Source organism: Oncorhynchus tshawytscha, linkage group LG05, assembly GCF_018296145.1.
Source record: "Oncorhynchus tshawytscha isolate Ot180627B linkage group LG05, Otsh_v2.0, whole genome shotgun sequence".
NCBI classification, from domain to species: Eukaryota; Metazoa; Chordata; class Actinopteri; order Salmoniformes; family Salmonidae; genus Oncorhynchus; species Oncorhynchus tshawytscha.
The window spans coordinates 18,974,494-19,000,041 of record NC_056433.1 but is presented as its reverse complement, the minus strand read 5'-3'; the positions used below and the strand labels follow the sequence as shown (position 1 = coordinate 19,000,041).

The 25,548-nt window shown below is 45.2% G+C and overlaps 1 protein-coding gene across 2 annotated transcripts in view; it reads right to left on the bottom strand.

The window, feature by feature from the left end:
* Window positions 1-25,548, bottom strand: part of LOC112250062 (DNA polymerase zeta catalytic subunit) — a 108,279-nt gene that overhangs the window by 2,529 nt on the left and 80,202 nt on the right. The window contains exons 18-29 of one of the 2 annotated variants that reach the window (XM_024419904.2): window positions 24,050-24,161; window positions 15,688-15,803; window positions 12,511-12,629; window positions 12,275-12,393; window positions 8,748-8,889; window positions 2,900-3,144; window positions 2,660-2,768; window positions 2,315-2,512; window positions 1,084-1,193; window positions 882-996; window positions 531-668; window positions 113-303 (exon numbers count right to left, since the gene is read on the bottom strand). In XM_024419904.2, coding sequence (XP_024275672.2) covers window positions 113-303; window positions 531-668; window positions 882-996; window positions 1,084-1,193; window positions 2,315-2,512; window positions 2,660-2,768; window positions 2,900-3,144; window positions 8,748-8,889; window positions 12,275-12,393; window positions 12,511-12,629; window positions 15,688-15,803; window positions 24,050-24,161 — 1,714 coding nt within the window. Of the gene's footprint in view, window positions 1-112; window positions 304-530; window positions 669-881; window positions 997-1,083; window positions 1,194-1,504; window positions 1,623-2,314; window positions 2,513-2,659; window positions 2,769-2,899; window positions 3,145-8,747; window positions 8,890-12,274; window positions 12,394-12,510; window positions 12,630-15,687; window positions 15,804-24,049; window positions 24,162-25,548 lie in introns of those variants that run through there. The other variant, XR_006083380.1, reaches the window with a different exon arrangement.

Sequence of the window (25,548 nt, the reverse complement as noted above, 5' to 3'; positions counted from 1 at the left end):
ACACATGCCCACACAATATTTCTCAATGATGCTACTGTTACCGTAATTCAGACAGTATCCTGTCATAAACACTAGGACCACCCTCCCCTCAGGCGGCGTGTTGTTGGTGTACCTGGTGAGCTCCAGAGCAGGGATGCAGGTCCCTGGCCGGTAGGAGCTGCTACCCCTGTACTCCTTAGCGAAGGTCAGGTCCTGCATGCTGGCCTTGGCCTCCAGCACCTTCCCACACTGACGCTGCACAAACTGCTTCACCTGGCTGATGTCCCGCGTCTCAAACAGCAGCTTGATGGAACGCTCCAAAATCTATGGAGACGGGGAGGTCTCACACCAGTCTATATTCTATACATCGACCAGGGTCACTGCTACCATAGAACATATTTGAGCAAGGACTGTTTTAAAAATAAATCCTTTCTCCCATTCCTATCTGTGTATTAGTCTCAGCACGGGCTGCTAATATACATCTGGCGTGACTGTGAAGGGTGTAGACAGAGTGAGAGAGCAGGCAGAAATAGTCAAATGTTGCCGGTTACCTTGGAAACAGCAGGGCATCCGTCTCGGTGCACTGTTTCGATCCCCTTGGCGTGGAACACGGGGTCCTTCTGGTCCAGGCTCTCGTACATGTAGCCCACGTAGCGCTTCTTTGTCTGGAGCACGCACGGCAGGTACACCTGGGATCACACACACACACACAGGATTAAAGTAATGGTTCTGTAATTAATGCACAGACTCAAACAAATACCACACACAATGTCAATGCAACCTAATTCACACTGAGTAGTAGCAAATCATGGTTGTGAGGGCTGTTGATTGAATAAGACACACTGTAAATAGACTGACACAGCCAGCCAGTCTAGAAACTTCATACCGAGCAGAGACTGTACCTTCTCAAACTTCAGCTTGACAGGCTTAGGGTTGGTAGCAGTCACTGCCTCTGCGATCTCGTTGCCGATCATGAAGGCCTGCTCTTTAGTTGCTCCCTTTAGCAGGACAAACATGCTGAAAGAGACAAGCAGAGAGTAAAAGAGTCAGAAAAACCAGACGATACAATACCTGATGATTCATTCTCTAAATCTCATCCCTTACCTGTCTGTGTCCCCGTACACAACGTGGGCTCCCCATTTCTTGGTGTCGTTGACCAGCTTGATGGCTCTCTCCAGGGTCTCCCTGGCCTTGTGGACAATACTGTCACCAACCTACCGACACCATACAGGGGGAAAGATAACCATGAGAAAAAAGCTTTCAGCTAAGGTTAATACAAACCCAGCTAACAACTGATGGGAGGGAGAAGAAAAGGAGACAAACTGTACCACGTTGAATCTAGAAACAGTGATTTAGATTGATTACGTATACACTGAGGCCAGTTTATTAGGTACACCACCTCATTCACAAAAAGGGTTCGCTCCTACAGACAGTGAGTCACGTGGCCGTGGCTTGCTATATAAAGCAGGCATCGAGGCATTCAGTTACTGTTCGATTGAACGTTAGAATGGGCAAAACAAGTTACCTAAGTGACTTTGAGCGCGGTATGATCGTCTGGCCTCCTGGGCTTTTCACGCACGACACTGTCTAGGGGTTTACAGAGAATGGTGCAATAAACAATAAACATCCAGTCAGCGGCAGTCCTGTGGATGAAAACAGTTTGTTTATGAAAGGTTGAAGGAGAATGGCAAGAATCGTGCAAGCTAACAGGCGGGTCACAAACAGGCAAATAATGGCGCAGTACAACAGTGGAGTGCAGAACGGCTTCTCAGAACACAACTCGTGGAACCTTGTTACGAATGGGCTATTGCAGCAGACGACCACACTGGGTTCCACACCTATCAGCTAGAAACAAGAAGAAGTGGCTCCAGTGGGCACGCCATCACCAACACTGGACAACTGAGGAGTGGAAAAACATTGCCTGGTCCGACATATCTTGGTTCCTGTTGAGTCATGCTGATGGCAGAGTCAGGATTTGGCGTAAGCAGTTTGAGTCCATGGCCCCATCCTGCCTGGTGTCAACGGTACAGGCTGGTGGCGGTGGTGTAGGGAATGTTTTCCTGGCACACGTTAGGTCCCAAGATACCAATTGAGCAACGTTTTTATGCCCAAAGTATTCAGGCTGTTCTGGAGGCAAAAGGGGGTCCGACTCAAGATAGGTACTAGATGGGTGTACCTAATATAAACTGACCAATCAGTGTATATTATCCTTTTAAGAGGAAATGATTTTCACAGCTCAAACGTTTACAACACAAACAAGAACAGGAGAGAAACAGTTAACAGTCAGATTTTGGTGAGTGAGGCAGACCGTGTGTGTGAACCCCAGGCCCCTCACCTCTACGCTGGGCATGCGTCCAGAGCAGTTGGCGGCTGCATAGCCGTTGGCGATGAGCTTGAGTCCCAGCTGCCTGGCGTCCAGCAGCCTCATCAGGGTCTTATCCTGCTTGTAGGTCTTCATGGAACGCTTCACCATGAACCGCGTATTCAGTATCTCCTCCAACATGCTGGGCAGGACCCCCTTCCTCACCGTGGGCTGGACGGAGAGGACACACAGGCACACACGCACAGTTCCGTCTTAGAAGAGACATGATAGTTTGTCGTTTGTTCGATCAAAAACCCGCCGACTCCAGAAGAAAAAGTGAATGTTAATCACATGACAGTATCAGAGGACTAGTTGTACCTTGACAAAGGCAATGCCGTTGGGAGAGACGGTGATGTCATTGCGGAGTTGATAGAGGAGCTCTGGGGGAACCCTCAGGGAGGTGCAGCCAAACTTAAACTCATCGGCCCTGAAACAACTCACAGTGGTTGGTCTCTGTACCTTGACTCACATCTTAACCTATCAGAATGATAAGAACGTGTGTAGTGTAAGCGTGCATGCATGCTTGGTGTGTGTCTCTATCTAGGCGTTGTCCCTTACGTTCCCATACTCTCCACGTGGCCCAGGCAGGTAGAGTAGCAGTAGTTGTAGGCGATGGCGATGGAGGGGTAGAGCGACTGGAAGTCCAGCACCACCACAGAGTTGCTGTAGAAGCGCGACTCAGGCTCCATGACCAGTGGGATGCACTGTGGCGCCCTCTGCTGGGCTCTCTGTTGTATGCTGGGCGTAACAGAGATGTAGTTCATGGGCTTGGCCACACGCAGCATCATGGACTCCACACGGTACTGCATGGAGAAAAGAGGGAGAGAGAGCAGAGTGAGACACACGGTACAGCAGGGAGGAGAGAGCAGAGTGAGACATGGTACAGCAGGAAGCAGAGAGAGCAGAGTGAGACATGGTACAGCAGGGAGGAGAGAGGGCAGAGTGAGACATGGTACAGCAGGGAGGAGAGAGCAGAGTGAGACATGGTACAGCAGGGAGGAGAGAGCAGAAAGAGCAGAGTGAGACATGGTACAGCAGGGAGGAGAGAGCAGAGTGAGACATGGTACAGCAGGGAGGAGAGAGCAGAGTGAGACATGGTTCAGCAGGGAGGAGAGAGGAGAGAGGGCAGAGTGAGACATGGTACAGCAGGGAGGAGAGAGGAGAAAGGGCAGAGTGAGACATGGTACAGCAGGGAGGAGAGAGGAGAAAGAGCAGAGTGAGACATGGTACAGCAGGGAGGAGAGAGGAGAAAGAGCAGAGTGAGACATGGTACAGCAGGGAGGAGAGAGGAGAGAGAGCAGAGTGAGACATGGTACAGCAGGGAGGAGAGAGCAGAGTGAGACATGGTTCAGCAGGGAGGAGAGAGGAGAGAGGGCAGAGTGAGACATGGTACAGCAGGGAGGAGAGAGCAGAGTGAGACATGGTTCAGCAGGGAGGAGAGAGCAGAAAGAGCAGAGTGAGACATGGTACAGCAGGGAGGAGAGAGCAGAGTGAGACATGGTACAGCAGGGAGGAGAGAGCAGAGTGAGACATGGTACAGCAGGGAGGAGAGAGCAGAGTGAGACATGGTTCAGCAGGGAGGAGAGAGGAGAAAGAGCAGAGTGAGACATGGTACAGCAGAGAGGGCAGAGTGAGACACAGTACAGCAGGGAGAGCAGAGTGAGACACGGTATAGCAGGGAGGAGAGAGCAGAGTGAGACATGGTATAGCAGGGAGAGCAGAGTGAGACATGGTTCAGCAGGGAGGAGAGAGCAGAGTGAGACATGGTTCAGCAGGGAGGAGAGAGCAGAGTGAGACATGGTTCAGCAGGGAGGAGAGAGCAGAGTGAGACATGGTACAGCAGGGAGGAGAGAGCAGAGTGAGACATGGTTCAGCAGGGAGGAGAGCAGAGTGAGACATGGTTCAGCAGGGAGGAGAGAGCAGAGTGAGACATGGTTCAGCAGGGAGGAGAGAGCAGAGTGAGACATGGTTCAGCAGGGAGGAGAGAGCAGAGTGAGACATGGTACAGCAGGGAGGAGAGAGCAGAGTGAGACATGGTTCAGCAGGGAGGAGAGAGCAGAGTGAGACATGGTACAGCAGGGAGGAGAGAGCAGAGTGAGACATGGTACAGCAGGGAGGAGAGAGCAGAGTGAGACATGGTACAGCAGGGAGGAGAGAGCAGAGTGAGACATGGTACAGCAGGGAGGAGAGAGGAGAGTGAGACATGGTACAGCAGGGAGGAGAGAGCAGAGTGAGACATGGTTCAGCAGGGAGGAGAGAGAGAGCAGAGTGAGACATGGTACAGCAGGGAGGAGAGAGGAGAAAGAGCAGAGTGAGACATGGTACAGCAGGGAGGAGAGAGGAGAGAGGGCAGAGTGAGACAAGGTACAGCAGGAAGGAGAGAAAGCAGAGTGAGACAAGGTACAGCAGGGAGGAGAGAGGAGAGAAAGCAGAGTGAGACAAGGTACAGCAGGGAGGAGAGAGGAGAGAGAGCAGAGTGAGACACTGTATAGCAGAGAGGAGAGAGAGCAGAGTGAGACACTGTACAGCAGAGAGGAGAGAGAGCAGAGTGAGACACTGTATAGCAGAGAGGAGAGAGAGCAGAGTGAGACACTGTATAGCAGGGAGGAGAGAGAGCAGAGTGAGACACTGTATAGCAGAGAGGAGAGAGAGCAGAGTGAGACACGGTACAGCAGGGAGGAGAGAGGAGAGAAAGCAGAGTGAGACACGGTACAGCAGGGAGGAGAGAGGAGAGAAAGCAGAGTGAGACAAGGTACAGCAGGAAGGAGAAAGCAGAGTGAGACACAGTACAGCAGGAAGGAGAGAAAGCAGAGTGAGACAAGGTACAGCAGGAAGGAGAGAGGAGAGAAAGCAGAGTGAGACAAGGTACAGCAGGAAGGAGAGAGAGAGAGAGAGCAGAGTGAGACAAGGTACAGCAGGAAGGAGAGAAAGCAGAGTGAGACAAGGTACAGCAGGGAGGAGAGAGCAGAGTGAGACATGGTTCAGCAGGGAGGAGAGAGGAGAAAGAGCAGAGTGAGACATGGTACAGCAGAGAGGGCAGAGTGAGACACAGTACAGCAGGGAGAGCAGAGTGAGACACTGTATAGCAGGGAGGAGAGAGAGCAGTGTGAGACACTGTATAGCAGGGAGAGCAGAGTGAGACACTGTATAGCAGAGAGGAGAGAGAGCAGAGTGAGACATGGTACAGCAGAGAGGAGAGAGAGCAGAGTGAGACATGGTACAGCAGGGAGGAGAGAAGAGAGAGAGCAGAGTGAGACATGGTACAGCAGGAAGGAGAGAGGGCAGAGTGACACATGGTACAGCAGGGAGGAGAGAGGGCAGAGTGACACATGGTACAGCAGGGAGGAGAGAGGGCAGAGTGAGACATGGTACAGCAGGGAGGAGAGAGGAGAGAGGGCAGAGTGAGACACGGTACAGCAGGAAGGAGAGAGAGCAGAGTGAGACATGGTACAGCAGGGAGGAGAGAGGGCAGAGTGAGACATGGTACAGCAGGGAGGAGAGAGGGCAGAGTGAGACATGGTACAGCAGGGAGGAGAGAGGGCAGAGTGAGACATGGTACAGCAGGGAGGAGAGAGGGCAGAGTGACACATGGTACAGCAGGGAGGAGAGAGGGCAGAGTGAGACATGGTACAGCAGGGAGGAGAGAGGGCAGAGTGACACATGGTACAGCAGGGAGGAGAGAGGGCAGAGTGACACATGGTACAGCAGGGTGGAGAGAGGGCAGAGTGACACATGGTACAGCAGGGGGAGGAGAGAGTGAGACATGGTACAGCAGGGTGGAGAGAGGGCAGAGTGAAACAAGGTACAGCAGTGAGGAGAGAGTGAGACATGGTACAGCAGGGAGGAGAGAGAGGGCAGAGTGACACATGGTACAGCAGGGAGGGAGAGAGGGCAGAGTGACACATGGTACAGCAGGGAGGAGAGAGGGCAGAGTGAAACAAGGTACACAGCAGGGAGGAGAGAGGGCAGAGTGAGACAAGGTACAGCAGGGAGGAGAGAGGGCAGAGTGACACATGGTACAGCAGGGGAGGAGAGGGCAGTGACACATGGTACAGCAGGGAGGAGAGAGTGACACATGGTACAGCAGGGAGGAGAGAGGGCAGAGTGAAACAAGGTACAGCAGGGAGGAGAGAGTGACACATGGTACAGCAGGGGGAGGAGAGAGGGCAGAGTGACACATGGTACAGCAGGGAGGAGAGAGGGCAGAGTGAAACAAGGTACAGCAGGGAGGAGAGAGTGACACATGGTACAGCAGGAAGGAGAGAAAGCAGAGTGAGACACGGTACAGCAGGAAGGAGAGAGGAGAGAGGGCAGAGTGAGACACGGTACAGCAGGAAGGAGAGAGGAGAAAGGGCAGAGTGACACATGGTACAGCAGGGAGGAGAGAGGGCAGAGTGAAACAAGGTACAGCAGGGAGGAGAGAGTGAGACACAGTACTGCAGGGAGGAGAGAGGACGGAGAGAGGGCAGAGTGAGACACAGTACTGCAGGGTGGAGAGAGAGGACGGAGAGAGGGCAGAGTGAGACAAGGTACAGCAGGGAGGAGAGAGGAGAGAGTGAGACACAGTACTGCAGGGCGGAGAGAGAGGACAGGGAGAGAGGGCAGAGTGAGACAAGGTACTGCAGGGCGGAGAGAGAGGACAGGGAGAGAGGGCAGAGTGAGACAAGGTACTGCAGGGCGGAGAGAGAGGAGAGAGTGAGACACAGTACTGCAGGGAGGGGGAGAGAGGAGAGAGTGAGACAAGGTACTGCAGGGGAGGAGAGAGGAGAGAGTGAGACACAGTACTGCAGGGAGGAGAGAGAGGACAGGGAGAGAGGGCAGAGTGAGACAAGGTACTGCAGGGCGGAGAGAGAGGACAGGGAGAGAGGGCAGAGAGGGCAGAGGAGACAAGATGAGACAAGGTACAGCAGGGAGGAGAGAGGAGAGAGTGAGACACAGTACTGCAGGGAGGGGTGAGCCAGACAGACACCTTCTAGTCTACCACAGAGGGGGAGGTGAGCCAGACAGACACATTCTAGTCTACCACAGAGGGAGAGGTGAGCCAGACAGACACATTCTAGTCTACCACAGAGGGGGAGGTAGAGGTGAGCCAGACAGACACATTCTAGTCTACCACAGAGGGGGAGGTAGAGGTGAGCCAGACAGACACATTCTAGTCTACCACAGAGGGGGAGGTAGAGGTGAGCCAGACAGACACATTCTAGTCTACCACAGAGGGGGAGGTAGAGGTGAGCCAGACAGACACATTCAAGTCTACCACAGAAGGGGAGGTAGAGGTGAGCCTGAACTTCAACTGCCCTAAATGAGAAGCATATCAGCTACATTGGACAGTGAGTGAAGCAAGGGTGTTATAGTAAACTGAAAACTAAAATCATGAAAAAAACAATTTAGTAAACTGAAATAAACAAACCGGTTTTAAAAAATAAAGCTATACTGGAACTATCTTTGATTCCAAAACGAAGTAAAAATAAAACAGTCATGAAATTTGTTCAGTTTTAGTAATTATATATATATATTTTTTATCTAAATGGGGTTTTCAAGCTTTTGGGGGGATTTCAAGCTGACAATCTGGCAGGTAAATGCAGCCAGGAGATGGCGATTTTTCCAAATAAGAATAGTTTGTGTATCACTAGATAACTAATGGGGGGTAGCCAACTTGATTCTTCTAACGTGTACAGAGATATACTATCTAAATTTGATCACTCGTCTCATAGAATTTTCCAGGACAGCACTTTTAGTGTATTTGAGTAATAAAAAATAAAAAACTTGGAAATTTTCACTTAAAAATGTCAGACTTCATTTGCCTTAACAAAAACATTTATCAACCCGTACAAACATGTCCAAGAATTATAATCCACATTTGTTGTTGCTGCAGGACTATTTTGCTGCTGTGAAACTGATCAAATGTAGATAGATCTGTACTATTAAAGTTAAAAAGCATTGGATTGGTGTCACCAGATTCCTTTGCACCAGGCTCTGTGCTCTTCCTTTTCAATCCAAGTGACATTGAGGTTGGCTTTACAATTTAAACCTAAACTATGACCTGACCCGTCACCTTATATATTACTGACCCAAGTTGCAGGAAGTGACATCCCAAAAAACAAACTATACAACCCAAATGGCTCCTAGCCTCCCACACATTCCTTCTGTCCCCAACACTAAAACTAAATATTAACATTTCGATACAACTACAACTAAATAAAAATGTGCAAATCAGGTCAGAAAACAAACTGAATATAAACTGAATTTTAATATATATAAATAAAATAAAATAGAAAAACAGTTTACTATAATACCCTTGGCACGAAACACCATGTTGTACCTGTAACTAAACATTACATCAACACAGTGTTAATTCACATCTCATAACGTTCCAATAACGTTCCAACGTGTGCTGGGTCCTGACCTGGGATCCCCTGGTGAGCACGTGATAGAACTGGATCCCAAACACCCTGGCCAGCTCGCTGGTCCTGCCAATGATGTCATGTTGCTGGAGAAGCTGCATGGCACCGCCCACCCGGCTAACATAGTGGTCCACCACCTTCCACCTGGCAGGCACACAACACAGTCGGGGTCAACTTCATCCAGGAAATCAAAAGTACTGCAGATGTAAAGACAAGATTTATTGTCTGTTTCAACTGAATTGGTATGAAGAACCAATAAAGAGTTGATCACAAAAAAATTGTGACTATAGTCAGGGGTACAACTTTTGTTTTAGAAGCGGGGGGGCGGCATAATTATTACATATTTTTTTTTTTATCTAGTCGGATAAACACTCCAAACAGCCTACTAGACCGGTTAGAGACGCATGGTCCTAAAGCACACGGTTGCCTCAGTGAAAGTTGCACCCCTGACGATAGTATTAATGGGAGCACATCAATGAAATCAAATTTTATTGGTCACATACACATATTTAGCAGATATTATTGCAGGTGTAACGAAATGCTTGTGTTTCTAGCTTCAACGGTGCAGTAGTATCTAACAATTCACAACAATAGACACAAATCTGAAGTAAAATAATGTAATTAAGAAATATATAAATATTAGGACGAGAAATGTCGGAGTGGCATTGACTAAAATACAGTAGAATAGAGTATTTACATATGAGATGAGTAAAGCAGTATGTAAACATTATTAGAGTGACTACTGTTCCATTATTAAAGTGGCCAGTGATTCCATGTCTATGTAAATAGCGCAGCAGCCTCTAAGGTGCAGGGTTGCGTAACCGGGTGGAATCCAGCTAGTGATGGCTGTTTAACAGTCTGACGGCCTTGAGATAGAAGCTGTTTTTCAGTCTCTCGGTCCCAGCTTTGATGCACCTGTACTGACCTCGCCTTCTGGATGGTAGTGGGGTGAACAGGCCATGGCTCGGGTGGCCTTACTGTGACATCGGGTGCTGTAGGTGTCCTGGAGGGCAGGCAGTGAGCCCATGATGATGCGATGGGCTGACCGCACCACCCTCTGGACAGCCCTGCAGTTGCGGGAGGTGCAGTTGCCGTACCAGGCGGTGATACAGCCCAACATGATGCTCTCAATTGTGCATCTGTAAAAGTTTGAGGGTCTTAGGGGCCAAGCTGAATTTCCTTAGCCTCCTGAGGTTGAAGAGGCGCTTTTGTCTGTGTGGGTGGACCATTTCAGATTGTCAGTGATGTGTACGCCGAGGAACTTGAAGCTTTTCAACTTGAAGCTTTCCACTGCGGTCCCGTTGATGTGGATAGGGGCGTGCTCCCTCTGCTGTTTCCTGAAGTCCACGATCAGCTCCTCTGTTGTGTCGTCTGCAAACTTGATGATTGAGTTGAAGGCTTGCGTTGCCACACAGTTATGGTTGAACAGGGAGTACAGGAGGAGTCTGAGCACGTACCCTTGTGGGGCCACTGTGTTGAGGATTAGTAACGCGGAGGTGTTGTTTCCTACCTTCACCACCTGGGGGCGGCCTGTCAGGATGCCCAGGGCCCCAAGATTAATGATGAGCTTGGAGGGTACTATGGTGTTATAGTCAATGAACAGCATTCTTACATAGGTATTCCTCTTGTCCAGATGGGATAGGGCAGTGTGCAGTGCGACGGTGATTGCATCGTCTGTGTATCTATTTGGGCGATATGCAAATTGAGGTGGGTCTAGGGTGTCAGGTAAGGTGGAGGTGATATGATCCTTAACTAGCCTCTCAAAACACTTCATGATGACAGAAGTGAGTGCTACGGGGCGATAGTCATTGAGTTCAGTTACCTTTGCCTTCTTGGGTACAGGAACAATGGTGGACATCTTGAAACAAGTATCGACGGTGTCTGTAAACACTCCAGCCAGCTGGTCTGTGCATGCTCCGAGGACATGGCTAGGGATGCCGTCTGGGCCGGCAGCCTTGCGAGGGTTAACACTCTTAAATGTCTTACACACGTTGGCCACAGAGAACGAGAGCCCACAGTCCTTGGGAGCGGGCCGCGTCGGTGGTACTGTGTTATCCTCAAAGCGGGCGAAGAAGCTATTTAACTTGTCTGAGAGCAAGACGACGGTGTCCGCGACCTGGCTGGTTTTCCCTTTGTAATCCGTGATGGTCTGTAGACCCGGCCACATACGTCTCGTGTCAGCCGTTGAATTGCGACTCCACTTTGTCTCTGTACTGACGTGTTGCCTGTTTGATTGCCTTATGGAGGGAATAACTACACTGTTTGTATTCTACCATATACCCAGTTACCTTGCCATGGTTAAATGCGGTGGTTCGTGCTTTCAGTTTTGTGTGAATGCTGCCGTCTATCCACGGTTTCTGGTGTTGGTACCACATTGCCTACACACTTCCTCAGTCACCGTGTCTGTGTATACGTTAATGTTATTCTCAGAGGCTACCTGGAACATATCCCAGTCTGCGTGATTAAAACAATCTTGAAGCATGGATTCTGATTGGTCAGAAGAGTGTTAAATAGACCTTAGCATGGGTACTTCTTGTTTGAGTTGATAGGAAGGGAGGAGCAAAATGGAGTCGTGATCTGATTTGAAGAAGGTAGAGCAGGGAGCGTCTTGCAGGCATCCCGGAAGGGGGGTTAGCAGTGATTGATCGTTTTAGCAGCGCAAGTACTATAGTCAATGTATTGATAGAACTTCGGTTGCGTTTTCCTCAAATTTGCTTTGTTAAAATCCCCAGCTACAATAAATGCGGCCTCAGGATATGTGGATATGTGGTGTTCAGTGTAGCTCCTTGAGGGCCGTCGTGGTATCGGCTTGAGGGAGAATATACACAACTATAACCAAAGAAATGTATCTTGAGGTAATACGGTCTGCATTTGATTGTGAGGTATTCTAGGTCGGGTGAACAAAAGGACTTGAGTTTCTGTACGTTATCACAATCACACCATGAGTAGTAAATCATGAAACATACACCATCGCCTTTCTTCTTCCCGGAGAGTTCTTTATTCCTGTATGCGCGATGTACTGAGAACCCAGCTGGCTGTATGGACAAGGACAGTATAATCGTAGAGAGTCATGATTCCGTGAAACAGAGTATGTTATAGTCCCTGATGTCTCTCTGGAAGGAGCTCCTCACCCTGAGCTCGTCCAGAGACTGAACATTAGCGGGTTATATACTCAGAAGCGCTGGCTGGTGTCCACTCCGAATACCTCTCCTCCACCGGCTGCGTCTTGGAGCAGCCTCTGGAATAAGTTAAATTGCCCTGGGGGGTACGAACAAAGGATCCAATTCGGCAAAGTCATAATGCTGGTGAGTTACCACCGCTCAGATATCCAAAAGTTATTTCTGTCTGTATACAATAACACAAAAAACATTCTGGGCTAATAATGTAAGAAATAAGACACAAAAAAACAAAATACTGCAAAGTTGCTTAGGAGCAAGAAGCAGAGCTGCCATGGCTGTCGGCTCTTGAAAAGAGAGAGCAGCCAGGTAAATGGGTGTGAGTGTATCCAGCAGGATGGTGTATTGCCCACCTGTACAGGTCAGTGTTGTGGTCGAACCAGTCGGACAGGGAGCGGGGGCTGTACAGGGGGAAGCGCTGGTGCAGGACGTGGAAGGCCACATTCTCAAAACTGTAGTTGTTCAATGTCACCTGGGGAAAAAAACAATGAAATACACACTTACAAATGACCTAAGAAACCAAAGCATCTGGTGGTTATGTTCTTAAAATAAAAGGGAAGTGATTAATAACGTCTGCAGCAGCAGCTACCTCAGTCTTCATAATTCTCCACAGGTTGATGACGATACGTCCGATGATGTGTATCTCTGTCACGGTGTCTGCTCTATACTCGTCTCTCTCTGCTGCGAAATGGTTCTCTTTGGCGTTACCTGAAGAAAACAGACATACAGACGTTATTACACCCATGGAGGAGCAGCCAGACGACATTCTCCTTTGACCTGGATAGAATGGCTGGGTATAGAGCAGTAGAACGTCAGAAAGAAACCTGCTTGAGGTTTCTGTATGAGTGCCAATATACAGTGGGGCAAAAAAGTATTTAGTCAGCCACCAATTGTGCAAGTTCTCCCACTTAAAAAGATGAGAGATGCCTGTAATTTTCAAAGGCACACTTCAACTATGACAGACAAAATGAGAAAAAAAATCCAGAAATTCACATTGTAGGATTTTTAATGAATTTATTTGCAAATTATGGTGGAAAATAAGTATTTGGTCAATAACAAAAGTTTCTCAATACTTTGTTATATACCCTTTGTTGGCAATGACAGAGGTCAAATGTTTTCTGTAAGTCTTCACAAGGTTTTCACACACTGTTGCTGGTATTTTGGCCCATTCCTCCATGCAGATCTCCTCTAGAGCAGTGATGTTTTGGGGCTGTTGCTGGGCAACACGGACTTTCAACTCCCTCCAAAGATTTTCTATGGGTTTGAGATCTGGAGACTGGCTAGGCCACTCCAGGACCTTGAAATGCTTCTTACGAAGTCACTCCTTCGTTGCCCCGGTGGTGTGTTTGGGATCATTGTCATGCTGAAAGACCCAGCCACGTTTCATCTTCAATGCCCTTGCTGATGGAAGGAGGTTTTCACTCAAAATCTCACGATACATGGCCCCATTCATTCTTTCCTTTACACAGATCAGTCATCCTGGTCCCTTCGCAGAAAAACAGCCCCAAAGCATGATGTTTCCACCCCCATGCTTCACAGTAGGTATGGTGTTCTTTGGATGCAACTCAGCATTCTTTGTCCTCCAAACACGACGAGTTGAGTTTTTACCAAAAAGTTATATTTTGGTTTCATCTGACCATATAACATTCTCCCAATCTTCTTCTGGATCATCCAAATGCTCTCTAGCAAACTTCAGACGGGCCTGGACATGTACTGGCTTAAGCAGGGGGACACGTCTGGCACTGCAGGATTTGAGTCCCTGGCGGCATAGTGCGTTACTGATGGTAGGCTTTGTTACTTTGGTCCCAGCTCTCTGCAGGTCATTCACTAGGTCCCCCCGTGTGGTTCTGGGATTTTTGCTCACCGTTCTTGTGATCATTTTGACCCCACGGGCTGAGATCTTGCATGGAGCCCCAGATCGAGGGAGATTATCAGTGGTCTTGTATGTCTTCCATTTCCTAATAATTGCTCCCACAGTTGATTTCTTCAAACCAAGCTGCTTATCTATTGCAGATTCAGTCTTCCCAGCATGGTGCAGGTCTACAATTTTATTTATGGTGTCCTTTGACAGCTCTTTGGGTCTTGGCAATAGTGGAGTTTGGAGCGTGACTGTTTGAGGTTGTGGACAGGTGTCTTTTACACTGATAACAAGTTCAAACAGGTGCCATTAATACAGGTAACGAGTGGAGGACAGAGGAGCCTCTTAACCTCTAGCGACGAGCAATCCCGTATCCGGGAGCGTAATCATAGCCTCAAGCTCATTACCATAACGCAACGTTTCCTATTCGTGAAAATCGCAAATGAAATGAAATAAATATATTCAAACACAAGCTTAGCCTTTTGTTAACAACACTGTCATCTCAGATTTTCAAAATATGCTTTTCAACCAAAGCTACACAAGCATTTGTGTAAGAGTATTGATAGCCTAGCATAGCATTAATCCTAGCATTCAGCAGGCAACATTTTCACAAAAACAAGAAAAGCATTCAAATAAAAATCATTTACCTTTGAAGAAGTTCGGTGTTTTCAATGACGAGACTCTTAGTTAGATAGCAAATGTTCATTTTTTCCAAAAAGATTATTTGTGTAGATGAAATAGCTCCGTTTTGTTCATCACGTTTGGCTAAGAAAAAGACCGGAAAATGCAGTCACTTACAATGCCAAACTTTTTTCCAAATTAGCTCCATAATATCGACAGAAACATGGCAAACGTTGTTAGAATCAATCCTCAAGGTGTTTTTCACATATCTATTCGATAATCTATCAGTGGTGGCAGTTGGCTTCTCATCAGAAGATTACGCAATAATTGCGACGGAGGACACCAAGCGATCACCTGGTAGATGTAGTCTTTTATGGTCAATCTTCCAATGATATGCCTACAAATACGTCACAATGCTGTCGACACCTTGGGGAAGCGACAGAAAGCCTAAGCTCATTCGTGGCCCATTCACAGCCATATAAGGAGTCATTGGTATGAGGCGGTTTCAAAAAATGTGGCACTTCCTGATTGGATTTCTATCTGGGTTTTTTCTGTAACATCAGTTCTGTGGCACTCACAGACAATATCTTTGCAGTTTTGGAAACGTCAGAGTGTTTTCTTTCCAAAGCTGTCAATTATATGCATAGTCGAGCATCTTTTCGTGACAAAATATCTTGTTTAAAACGGGAACGTTTGTCATCCAAAAATTAAAATAGCGCCCCCTATATCCAAGAAGTTAAAGAAGAAGTTACAGGTCTGTGAGAGCCAGATATCTTGCTTGTTTGTAGGTGACCAAATACTTATTTTCCACCATAATTTGCAAATAAATTCATTAAAAATCCTACAATGAGATTTTCTGGATTTTTTTTCTCATTTTGTCTTTCATAGTTGAAGTGTACCTATGATGAAAATTACAGGCCTCTCTCATCTTTTTAAGTGGGAGAACTTGCACAATTGGTGGCTGACTAAATACTTTTTTGCCCCAATGTATTTGAATACACTGAGTGGAGCATAAGTTCACTCCCACAATAGCACAGTATATTAATCAAATCAGATTTCAAATAGAACACCCCCATGCTACGAAACACGATACTTTACCTAAATCACAGAGAAATATCTACACTCAATAAACAAGCTCTCAAGCTGTGGATTAGCTACATTTCACAGCTTTCTTTAGGAGAGGAAGTGCTTATTTTATTCTCTCATCAGACCTGTTTTATAGGAGCTAAAAGGTGTGAGTGAGCAGTGTTGTGGCAGCAAACAGGGCCAGGGTCAGTGCCACCCTACCTGGTACCCGGGAAAGCTGCTGGCACAGGTCCACACCGAGTGCTGATGCCCGCTGGAGGAGGTAGCCCCAGGAACGCATCTGGACCTCGTAGCCCACCAGGATGTCTGGGTCAAACCTGCCATGACAGAACAGAGACTTACATGACTGGAGAAAGAGCAGTACAAATGTTTAACACGGGCCAAAACAATATAGAAAATAGTATTTTAGATGACTTACAAATGTGAACAAATTACACACAGTACCTGTCAAAATGTGGACACACCCACTCATTCAAGGGTTTTTCTACATTTTAGAATAAGTGAAGACATCAAAACTATGAAATAACATGTAGTAAATCATTAAGTAACCAAAAAAGGGTTAAATAAATCAAAATATATTTTATAATTGAGATTCTTCAAAGTAGCCACCCTTTTGACTTAATGAAAGCTTTGCACACTCTTGGCATTCTCTCAACCAGCTTTATGAGGTAGTCACCTGGAATGCATTTCGATTAACAGGTGTGCCGTGTTAAAAGTTCATTTGTGGAATTTCTTTCCTTCTTAATGTGTTTGGGCCAATCAGTTATGTTGTGACAAGTTAGGAGTGGTATACAGAAGATAGCCCTATTTGGTAAAAGACCAAGTCCATATTATGGCAAGAACAGCTCAAATAACCAAAGAGAAACGACAGTCCATTATTACTTGAAGACATGAAGGTCATTAAGAACTTTGAAAGTTTCTTCAAGTGCATTCGCAAAAACCATCAAGCGCTATGACAAAACTGGCTCTCGTGAGGACCGCCACAGGAAAGGAAGACCCAGAGATACCTCTGCTGCAGAGGATAAGTTCACTAGAGTTACCAGCCTTTGAAATTGCATCCCAAATCAATGCTTCACAGAGTTCAAGTAACAGACACATCTTAACATCAACTGTTCATGGTCGAATTTAGGCTGGGTTTCTGTACAGCACTTTGTGACATCGGCTGATGTAAAAAAGGGCTTTATAAATAAATGTGATTTATTTATTTTATTGAATGGACATTAGGCTGGTGGAAATCTGTACTTGGTCTGATGAGTCCAAATTTGATATTTTTGGTTCCAACCGCCGTGTCTTTGTGAGACGCAGATGATCTCCGCATGTGTAGTTCCCACCATGAAGCATGGAAGAGAAGGTGTGATGGTGCTTTGCTGGTGACACGGTCAGTGGTTTATTTATAATTCAATAACAAGCATGGGTTGCAAAGGGTCGGAAACTTTCCGGTAAATTTACGGAGATTTTCCATGGGAAGTTAAGCCCTGGAATTTGGGGAATTTTGCTTAAAGTTGGCTTATAACGGTTAACCTTTTTTTTGTGGGATACACAAGGCAATTATCGGTCTTGTGCCATATTTTGGTTAAAATATCCCCAATTCAATGGAATTGCAACCCTCTGCATGCACAGTGCATTCTTCCATCACATCACAGCTGATTCTCAAGATCTTGCACAATAATGAGATGCTATTGAGCACACACAACTACACTGTCTGAGCCAAATACTACATGCTTTCTGGTAAGTTTTGATTGCAATACTGGGTGGGGCGAAAATATTTTTCATGACATTTTTTGTCAACTAGTAAATAGTAGCCTCCACAAAGTGTGTTTAAATAATTTCTATAATTTCTAACTGCTAGTTAGTTTTTGCTACCATGTGGGTTTTTAGCTTGCTTGAGCCTGAGTGTTAATTCACCTGTTTCCATACATGTTTCATTTTAAAACCTTTATCTTACAAAGGAGTTGTTTAATCTAACTGCTTAACTATTTATCTGTACATGGAATTGTATTTGTTTTTTTAAACTAATTTGTTTCTCATATTTACAGGAAAATGCCACGGGCACCAACTGATGTGTGGAGACATTTCACTGCAGCTAAAGTAGAAGCAAAAGCTGTGTACATTTACAAATACTGTGCAAATTCATATGTGAAGAATGCAACAAAGATGCAGAATCATCTGGCCAAGTGCATAAAGTTCCCTCAGCACTCATAACAAGCAACCTCTGACAAAAGTCCCTCTACTTCTATTCAAGGTGAAAATTATGAAATCAGACACCTTATTGATAGCAATAGCTCATGGTCCTCCTGGAATCAAACGTTTTTTTTTTACTCAATGGAGAAACGTCAGAGAAATGCTGATGAATGTCTTGCTCGAGCTGTGTATGCAACTGATAATGTTATTGGAAGAGATTTCTAAATGTTCTTCGCCCAGCATACACCCCTCAAACCAGACATGCTTTATCTACTAATTTGCTGGATGCAGAGTTCATCAGAGTTCAAGTGAAGGTCAAGCAAATCATAGAGAAAGCAGACTGTAGTGCAATCATCTCTGATGGGTGGTTGAATGTTAATGGGCAAGTAATAATTAACTACATCATCTTCACCCCTTAACCAGTATTCTACAAGAGCACATACACAAGGGCCAACAGACACACCAGTCTCTACATTGCAGTTGAGCTGAAGGCAGTGGACCACAGAAGGTATTTGCACTGGTGACAGACAACGCTGCGAACATGAAGGCAGCTTGGTCTAAAGTGGAGGAGTCCTATCCTCACATCACACCCATTGGCTGTCCTGCTCATGCATTGAATCTGCTCCTCAAGGACATCATGGCACTGAAAACAATGGATACACTCTACAAGAAAGCCAAGGAAATTGTTAGGTATGTGAAGGGTCATCAAGTTGTAGCAGCAATCTACCTCACCAAGCAAAGTGAGAAGAATAAGAGCAGCACATTGAAGCTGCCCAGCAACACCTGTTGGGGTGGTGTTGTCATCATGTTTGACAGTCTCCTAGAGGGGAAGTCTCTCCAAGAAATGGCCATATCACAGTCTGCCGATATGGACAGTCCCATCAAGAGGATCCTCCTGGATGATGTATTTTGGGAGAGAGTGGTAAGCAGCCTGAAACCTATAGCAGTAGCCATTGCACGGATTGAGGGAGACAATACCATCCTGTCTGATGTTCAGACTGCTTGCAGATGTAAGAGAAGAAATCTGTACTGCCCTGCCCACTTCGCTGTTGCTCCAAGCAGAGGAAACTGCAGTTCTGAAATACATCAAAACGCATGAAGACTTCTGCCTGAAGCCCATACACACCGCAGCATACATATTGGGCCCCAAGTATGTTGGCAAGAGAATCCTGTCTGGTGCAGAGATCAACAAGGCCTATGGTGTCATCACTACCGTGTCTCGCCACTTTGGCCTGGATGAGGGCAAGGTTCTTGGCAGTCTGGCGAAGTACACTTCCAAGCAAGGGCTTTAAGATGGAGATGCAATATGGCAGTTGTGCCAACATATCTCATCAGCCACCTGGTGGAAGGAGCTTTGTGGATCTGAGGCTCTTTCCCCTGTTGCCTCCATCATCCTCCAAATCCCACCAACATCAGCCGCCTCGGAGCGCAACTGGTCCTTGTTTGGGAACACACACCAAAGCAGGCAACAGGTTGACCAATACAAGGGTTGAAAAATTGGTGGTCATCCGGGCAAATTTTAGGCTTTTTGAGCCTGACAACGAGCCATCCTCAACAGGGTTGGAAAGTGACAGTGAAGATGAGGCCTCAGAGTCTGATGTTCAAGAGGTGGACATTGAGGAGGTCCAGGGAGAAGACATAGAAGCCTGAGAGGAAGACAACCACAGCTTTAGTTTCTAGACTATCATTTTACAGAAAATGTTTTTGGGAGATGCGATGGATCATTGGGGATCATTCAATATTCCCTTTCTTTTTCTGTTCAGTGAAATCATCCCATGATTTGAAGAGTCAACTCATTTAATTAAAGTTCAATTCGTAACTAAATATATATATTTTTATTGGAAGGATTTAATAATTTGAAATGATGTCTACTTATGTTAAGGTAAAAGGTTTATGTTTCTGTCTCCATATATGGTAAATATATCCAATGCAAAAAACATCTACATTTAAATGGTATTAATATTAATTTGCATACATTCCTGTTAATTCCCACAGAATGTTTCCAACTCTGAATATTCCCCAAAATGTGCAACCCTAATGGCTACCACAACATTCTGCAGCAATACGCCATCCCATCTGGTTTGCACTTAGCGGGACTATCATTTGTTTTTCAACAGGACAATGACCCAACACAAATCCAGGCTGTGTAAGGACTATTTGACCAAGAAGGAGAGTGATGGAGTGCTGCATCAGATGACCTGGCCTCCACAATCACCCAACCTCAACCCAATTGAGATGGTTTGAGATGAGTTGGACCGCAGAATGAAGGAAAAGCAGCCAACAAGTGTTCAGCATATGTGGGAACTTCAAGACTTTTGAAAAAGCATTCCAGGTGAAGCTGGATGAGAGAATGCCAAGAGTGTGCAATGCTGTCATCAAGGCAAAGGGTGGCTACTTTGAATCTAAAATATAAAAAATATTTTTAATTTGTTTAACACATTTTAGGTCACTACATGATTCCACATTTCATAGTTTTGATGTCTTCACTATTATTTTACAATGCTATTCGGTGGAGGTGTGTGGTCCAAGTCTGAGTATAAGAACATCTGTCTGAAAGGTTCTCTTTTCCAAGCTTAAAAAGGATAAACATTGACACGCAACACCATGGGCCAGAAAAAGTTAAATACATTGGCAATGCAGTCGGGCTGGGAAAATACGTTTTGAACAGTCATCCAACTCGGAATTCCAAGTCGGGAACTCGGCTTCTTTGTAGAGCTCCGACCTGAAGATCACGGAGTCATAATTCAACCTTGTCCCCCCCAAGAGTTCCCAGTTGTCTTGAAAGCACCCTAAATCCAGAGAATGCCAGATTTTGCTGACTAAGTTTGATTACAAAGGACATTCGTGCCACGTTCAAGTGAGCACAGCACAACAACGGTGATCCAAAAATATGTCCTGTATGCTGCTGCATAAATTATGTAAATTTGCCAGGGAGATATGAATACTGTAGCTAAGAAAGTAATACTAAGTGTATATTGTGTAGTAAGCTGTTAAGTAGTCCATGTGCCTCAACCTAGTAATTTGGTCTCTTTCCTCCTCAACATTTAGCCTACTGACTTGGTGGTGCACATGTAGCCTATAGCCTATTTTAGAGAAATGTCATCATTGAATATGGTAAGAGCTTTCTCATTGTCTGCTTATATGCCCCCATGATTTATCCCTACGGTTCTGACTTGGTGTACAGGGAGAATACTGTAAGAACGGCCCATGTTCTGAATTCTGTAGCTGTACATTTCAAAAGAGCTGAAAAAATAATTATTTTGAATACTCATTCATTAACGTCTTAAATAGAAATTACGGCTTGCCTCATCAGCTCATCGTTCTCATTAGTATCTTATTCATCATTTTAGGCCATGTTGGAATGATTTACTTGTTTTGCTTACATTGTGTATTATAAATAGTTTGTGCTTTTCTTCACGGGGAGGAGATACTATATAATGTTGTTGGGTCTGTAACCATGATTGCCATTCCCTTCCCATTAAAATAAAACAATTTCAACAAAAAGTTCAGTATTTGACCCCAGTATTTCCAGTTGATATTGTGTGGGTTGTTTTGTTTGTGCAATGCGCTGTCTGGGCGTAGGTATATTGTCTATAAAAGTGGATAATGCATTCGGAAAGTATTCAGACCCCTTTACTTGTGCCACATTTTTGTTACGTTACAGCCTAATTCTAAAATGGATTAAATAAATAATTTTCCTCATCAATCTACACAAAACACCCCATAATAACAAGGCAAAACAGGTTTTTAGAAATGTTTGCAAATGCTATGAACCTCAAAATTGAGCTCAGGTACATTCCTGTTTCCATTGATCATCCTTGAGATGTTTCTACAACTTGGAGTCCACCAGTGGTACATTCAATTGATTGGACATGACTTGGAAAGGCACCCACCTGTCTATGTAAGGTCCCACAGTTGAATGTGCATGTCAGAACAAAAACCAAACCATGAGGTCGAAGGAGTTGTCTGTAGAGCTCCGAGACAGTATTGTGTCGAGGCACAGATTTGGGGAAGGGTACTGAAAAATTAATGCAGCATTGAAGGTCACCAAGAACCCAGTATTCGTCATTCTTAAATGGAAAAAGTTTAGAACCACCAAGACTCTACCTAGAGTTGGCCGCCCAGCCAAACTGAGCAATCGGCGGTGAAGGGCCTTGGTCAGGGAGGTGATAAAGAACCCGATGGTCACTCTAAAGGAGCTCTAGAGTTCATCTGTGGAGATGGGAGAACCTTCCAGAAGGGCAACCATCTCTGCAGCACTCCACCAATCAGGCCTTTATGGTAGAGTGGCCAGACGGAAGACACTCCTCAGTAAAAGGCACATGACAGCCCGCTTGGAGTTTACCAAAAGGCAGCTAAAGACTCTTAGACCATGAGAAACAAGATTTTCTGCTTTGATGAAACCAAGATTGAACTCTTTGGCCTGAATGTCAAGTGTCACATCTGAAGGAAACCTGGCACCATCCCTACGTTGATGCATTGTGGTGGCAGTATCATGCTGTGGGGATGTTTTCAGCAGCAGGGACTGGGTGACTAGTCAGGATCGAGGGAAAGATGAACAGAGCAAAGTACAGAGCAATCCTTGATGAAAACCTGCTCCAGAGCGCTCAGGACCTCAGACTGGGACGAATGTTCACCTTCCAACAGGACAACAACCCTAAGCACACAGCCAAGACAACACAGGTGTGGCTTCAGGACAAGTCTCTGAATGTCCTTGAGTGGCCAAGCCAGAGCCCGGACTTGAACCCGATTGAACATCTCTTGAGAGACCTGAAAATAGCTGTGCAGCGACGCTCCCCATCCAACCTGACAGAGCTTGAGAGGATCTGCAGAAAAGAATGTGAGAAACTCTCCAAATACAGGTGTGCCAAGCTTGTAGCGTCATACCCAAGAAGACTCAAGGCTGTAATTGCTGCCAAAGGTGCTTCAACAAAAGTACTAAGTAAAGGGTCTGAATAGTTGTAAATGTTATGTAAATGTTATAGTTCAGCTTTTTATTTTAAATGAATTTGCAAAAATTTCTAGAAACATGTTTTGCTTTGTAATTATGGGGTATTGTGTGTAGATTGATGAGGGAAAATAACCATTTCATCCATTTTAGAATAAGGCTGTAACGTAACAAAATGTGGAAAAAGTCAAGGGGTCTGAATACTTTCTGAATGCACTGCAGGCCGAATAAAATAATAAGATGTTATGCAGTGGATTTGCCTGCATGCATCTAAAAATAATTGGTTAGAGTTTGCCCCACCAAGATTTACATGCAAAAGTTGCCACTGTAGACGATACATTAAAACCCCTGTTTATAAGTGAATTGAAATCCAAAATATGTTTGGGGTGCTTTATGCGCCATCAGTGTGGGGAACATGAGCACCCAGGTAAATGTTTTACAACCAATTATGTGTAGCAACAATGCTACTGTGTGCTTCAGATCTCTTTGTTCACAAAGTAAGGATCAAAGTCAAATCTACAGGAGCCAATATAGAGAGCAATAGTAAATCCATCTTTTTGTAGGAACTAACGGATGCTGGCTCGTTGGCCAAAGCCTATGGGGAAATGAATAGGGCTTTTGTTTTTGGGTTCAACAACAAAAATAAGGTGTGACGATTGTCCTATGTCACATTAGCTAAAGCCTTGCCTGATTATGTATTTCTAAACACTTGATCCATTTTGAGACACATATTAATTTACTTATTGATGTGGGGATATTTATGTGGAATATATTAACTGAATGTGTTTGTATACTGTACCTTTTTCCTAACTTTACTGAAGTTGATTGTAAATTAGGTAATTGGTAGGGTTTGTGATGCATTCTGGGTAATGGGTATTGCGACAAGAAGCATGTAATTTCTTTATTTGAAAGACAGACAGGTAACAGGTTGGTATGCGGCCGGGTTTACAGGCATGGTTGAAGCCCGGGTTATCTTTGGTTAGAGCCTACCTTTTGTTCATCGTTTAAAAAAAAATGTTTGTACAGTTCGCCGGCTATACCCACTTGCAAATAAATAGCCTCCCTCTGGCAAGAAAAACAGATCTTCATCGTATGCCTCCTCGCTGTTAAAATCCAACCGCATGGTCAACCTTCACATAAGGTCTGTGGTATAAACACAGGCTTAGGAGATCTTATACATTTTGTTCTATGAGATAATCTTCATCAGCTAACGACACTTTTTGTGAATTTCAAAGCATTTATATAAATCAGAACAAGCTGACTGATATCTCATAAAACAACATTTTTAAGAGCTACTAAGACTATGTTAACTTCATAACTTATTTTTGCCTTTCATCCCAAAACCCCATTCATTCATTTCCCCCATAAGGATGGCCAACGAACCAACTAATTTCAGCTCTTTAGGACCAGAAGCTGGCGAGTGCTTTACAGTACCTTCTTATGACAGTGACAACTTCCTGGAACATCTGCTTCTCATTCACAGCATAGGTGACCTTCAGTCCTGAGACACCTGATCTTACCAGCAGGGGTGCTGTTCCTCTGACACCTGGGAGGGCACACACAGAGAGAGGTACAGTTGAAGTCAGAAGTTTACATACACCTTTGCCAAATACATTTAAACTCAGTTTTTCACAATTCCTGACATTTAATCATCAGTAAAAAATCCCTGTCTTAGGCCATTAAGATCACCACTTTATTTTAAGAATGTGAAATGTCAGAAAATACTAGTAGAGAGAATGATATATTTCAGCTTTAATTTCTTTCATCACATTCTCAGTGGGTCAGATGTTTACATACACTCAATTAGTATTTGGTAGCATTGCCTTTAAATTGGGTCAAATGTTTTGGGTAGCCTTCCACAAGCTTCCCACAATAAGTTGGGTCAATTTTGGCCCCTTCCTCCTGACAGATCTGGTGTAACTGAGTCAGGTTTGTAGGCCTCCTTGCTCGCACACGCTTTTTCAGTTCTGCCCACACATTTTCTATAGGATTGAGGTCAGGGATTTGTGATGGCCACTCCAATAACTTAACTTTGTTGTCCTTAAGCCATTTTCCCACAACTTTGAAAGTATGCTTGGGGTCATTGTCCATTTGGAAGATCCATTTGCGACCAAACTTTAACTTCCTGACTGATGTCTTGAGATGTTGTTTCAATATATCCACATAATTTTCCTACCTCATGATGCTATCTGCTTAGTGAAGTGCACCAGTTCCTCCTGCAGCAAAGCACCCCCACAACATGATGCTGCCACCCCTGTGGGTGGCACCTCATGTTGGGATGATGTTCTTCAGCTTGCAAGCCTCCCCCTTTTTCCTACAAACATAACGATGGTCATTATGGCCAAACAGTTCTATTTTTGTTTCATCAGACCAGAGGACTTTTCTCCAAAAAGTATGATCTTTGTCCCCGTGTGCAGTTACAAGCAGTGGCTTCTTCCTTTGCTGAGCGGCCTTTCAGGTTATGTCGATATAAGACTTGTTTTACTGTGGATATAGATACTTTTGTACCGGTTTCCTCCAGCATCTTCACAAGATCCTTTACTGTTGTTCTGGGATTGATTTGCACTTTTCACACCAAAGTACGTTCATCTCTAGGAGACAGAATGAGTCTCCTTCCTGAGCAGTATGATGCCTGCGTGGTCCCATGGTGTTTATACTTGTGTACTATTGTTTGTACAGATGAACGTGGTACCTTCAGGCGTTTGGAAATTGCTCCCAAGGATGAACCAGACTTGTGGAGGTCTACAATTTTTTTTCTGAGGTCTTGACAGATTTCTTTAGATTTCCCATGATGTCAAGCAAAGAGGCACGGAGTTTGAAGGTAAGCATTGTGAAATACATCCACAGGTACACCTCTAATTGACTCAAATGATGTCAATTAGCCTATCAGAAGCTTCTAAAGCCATGACACCATTTTCTGGAATTTTCTAAGC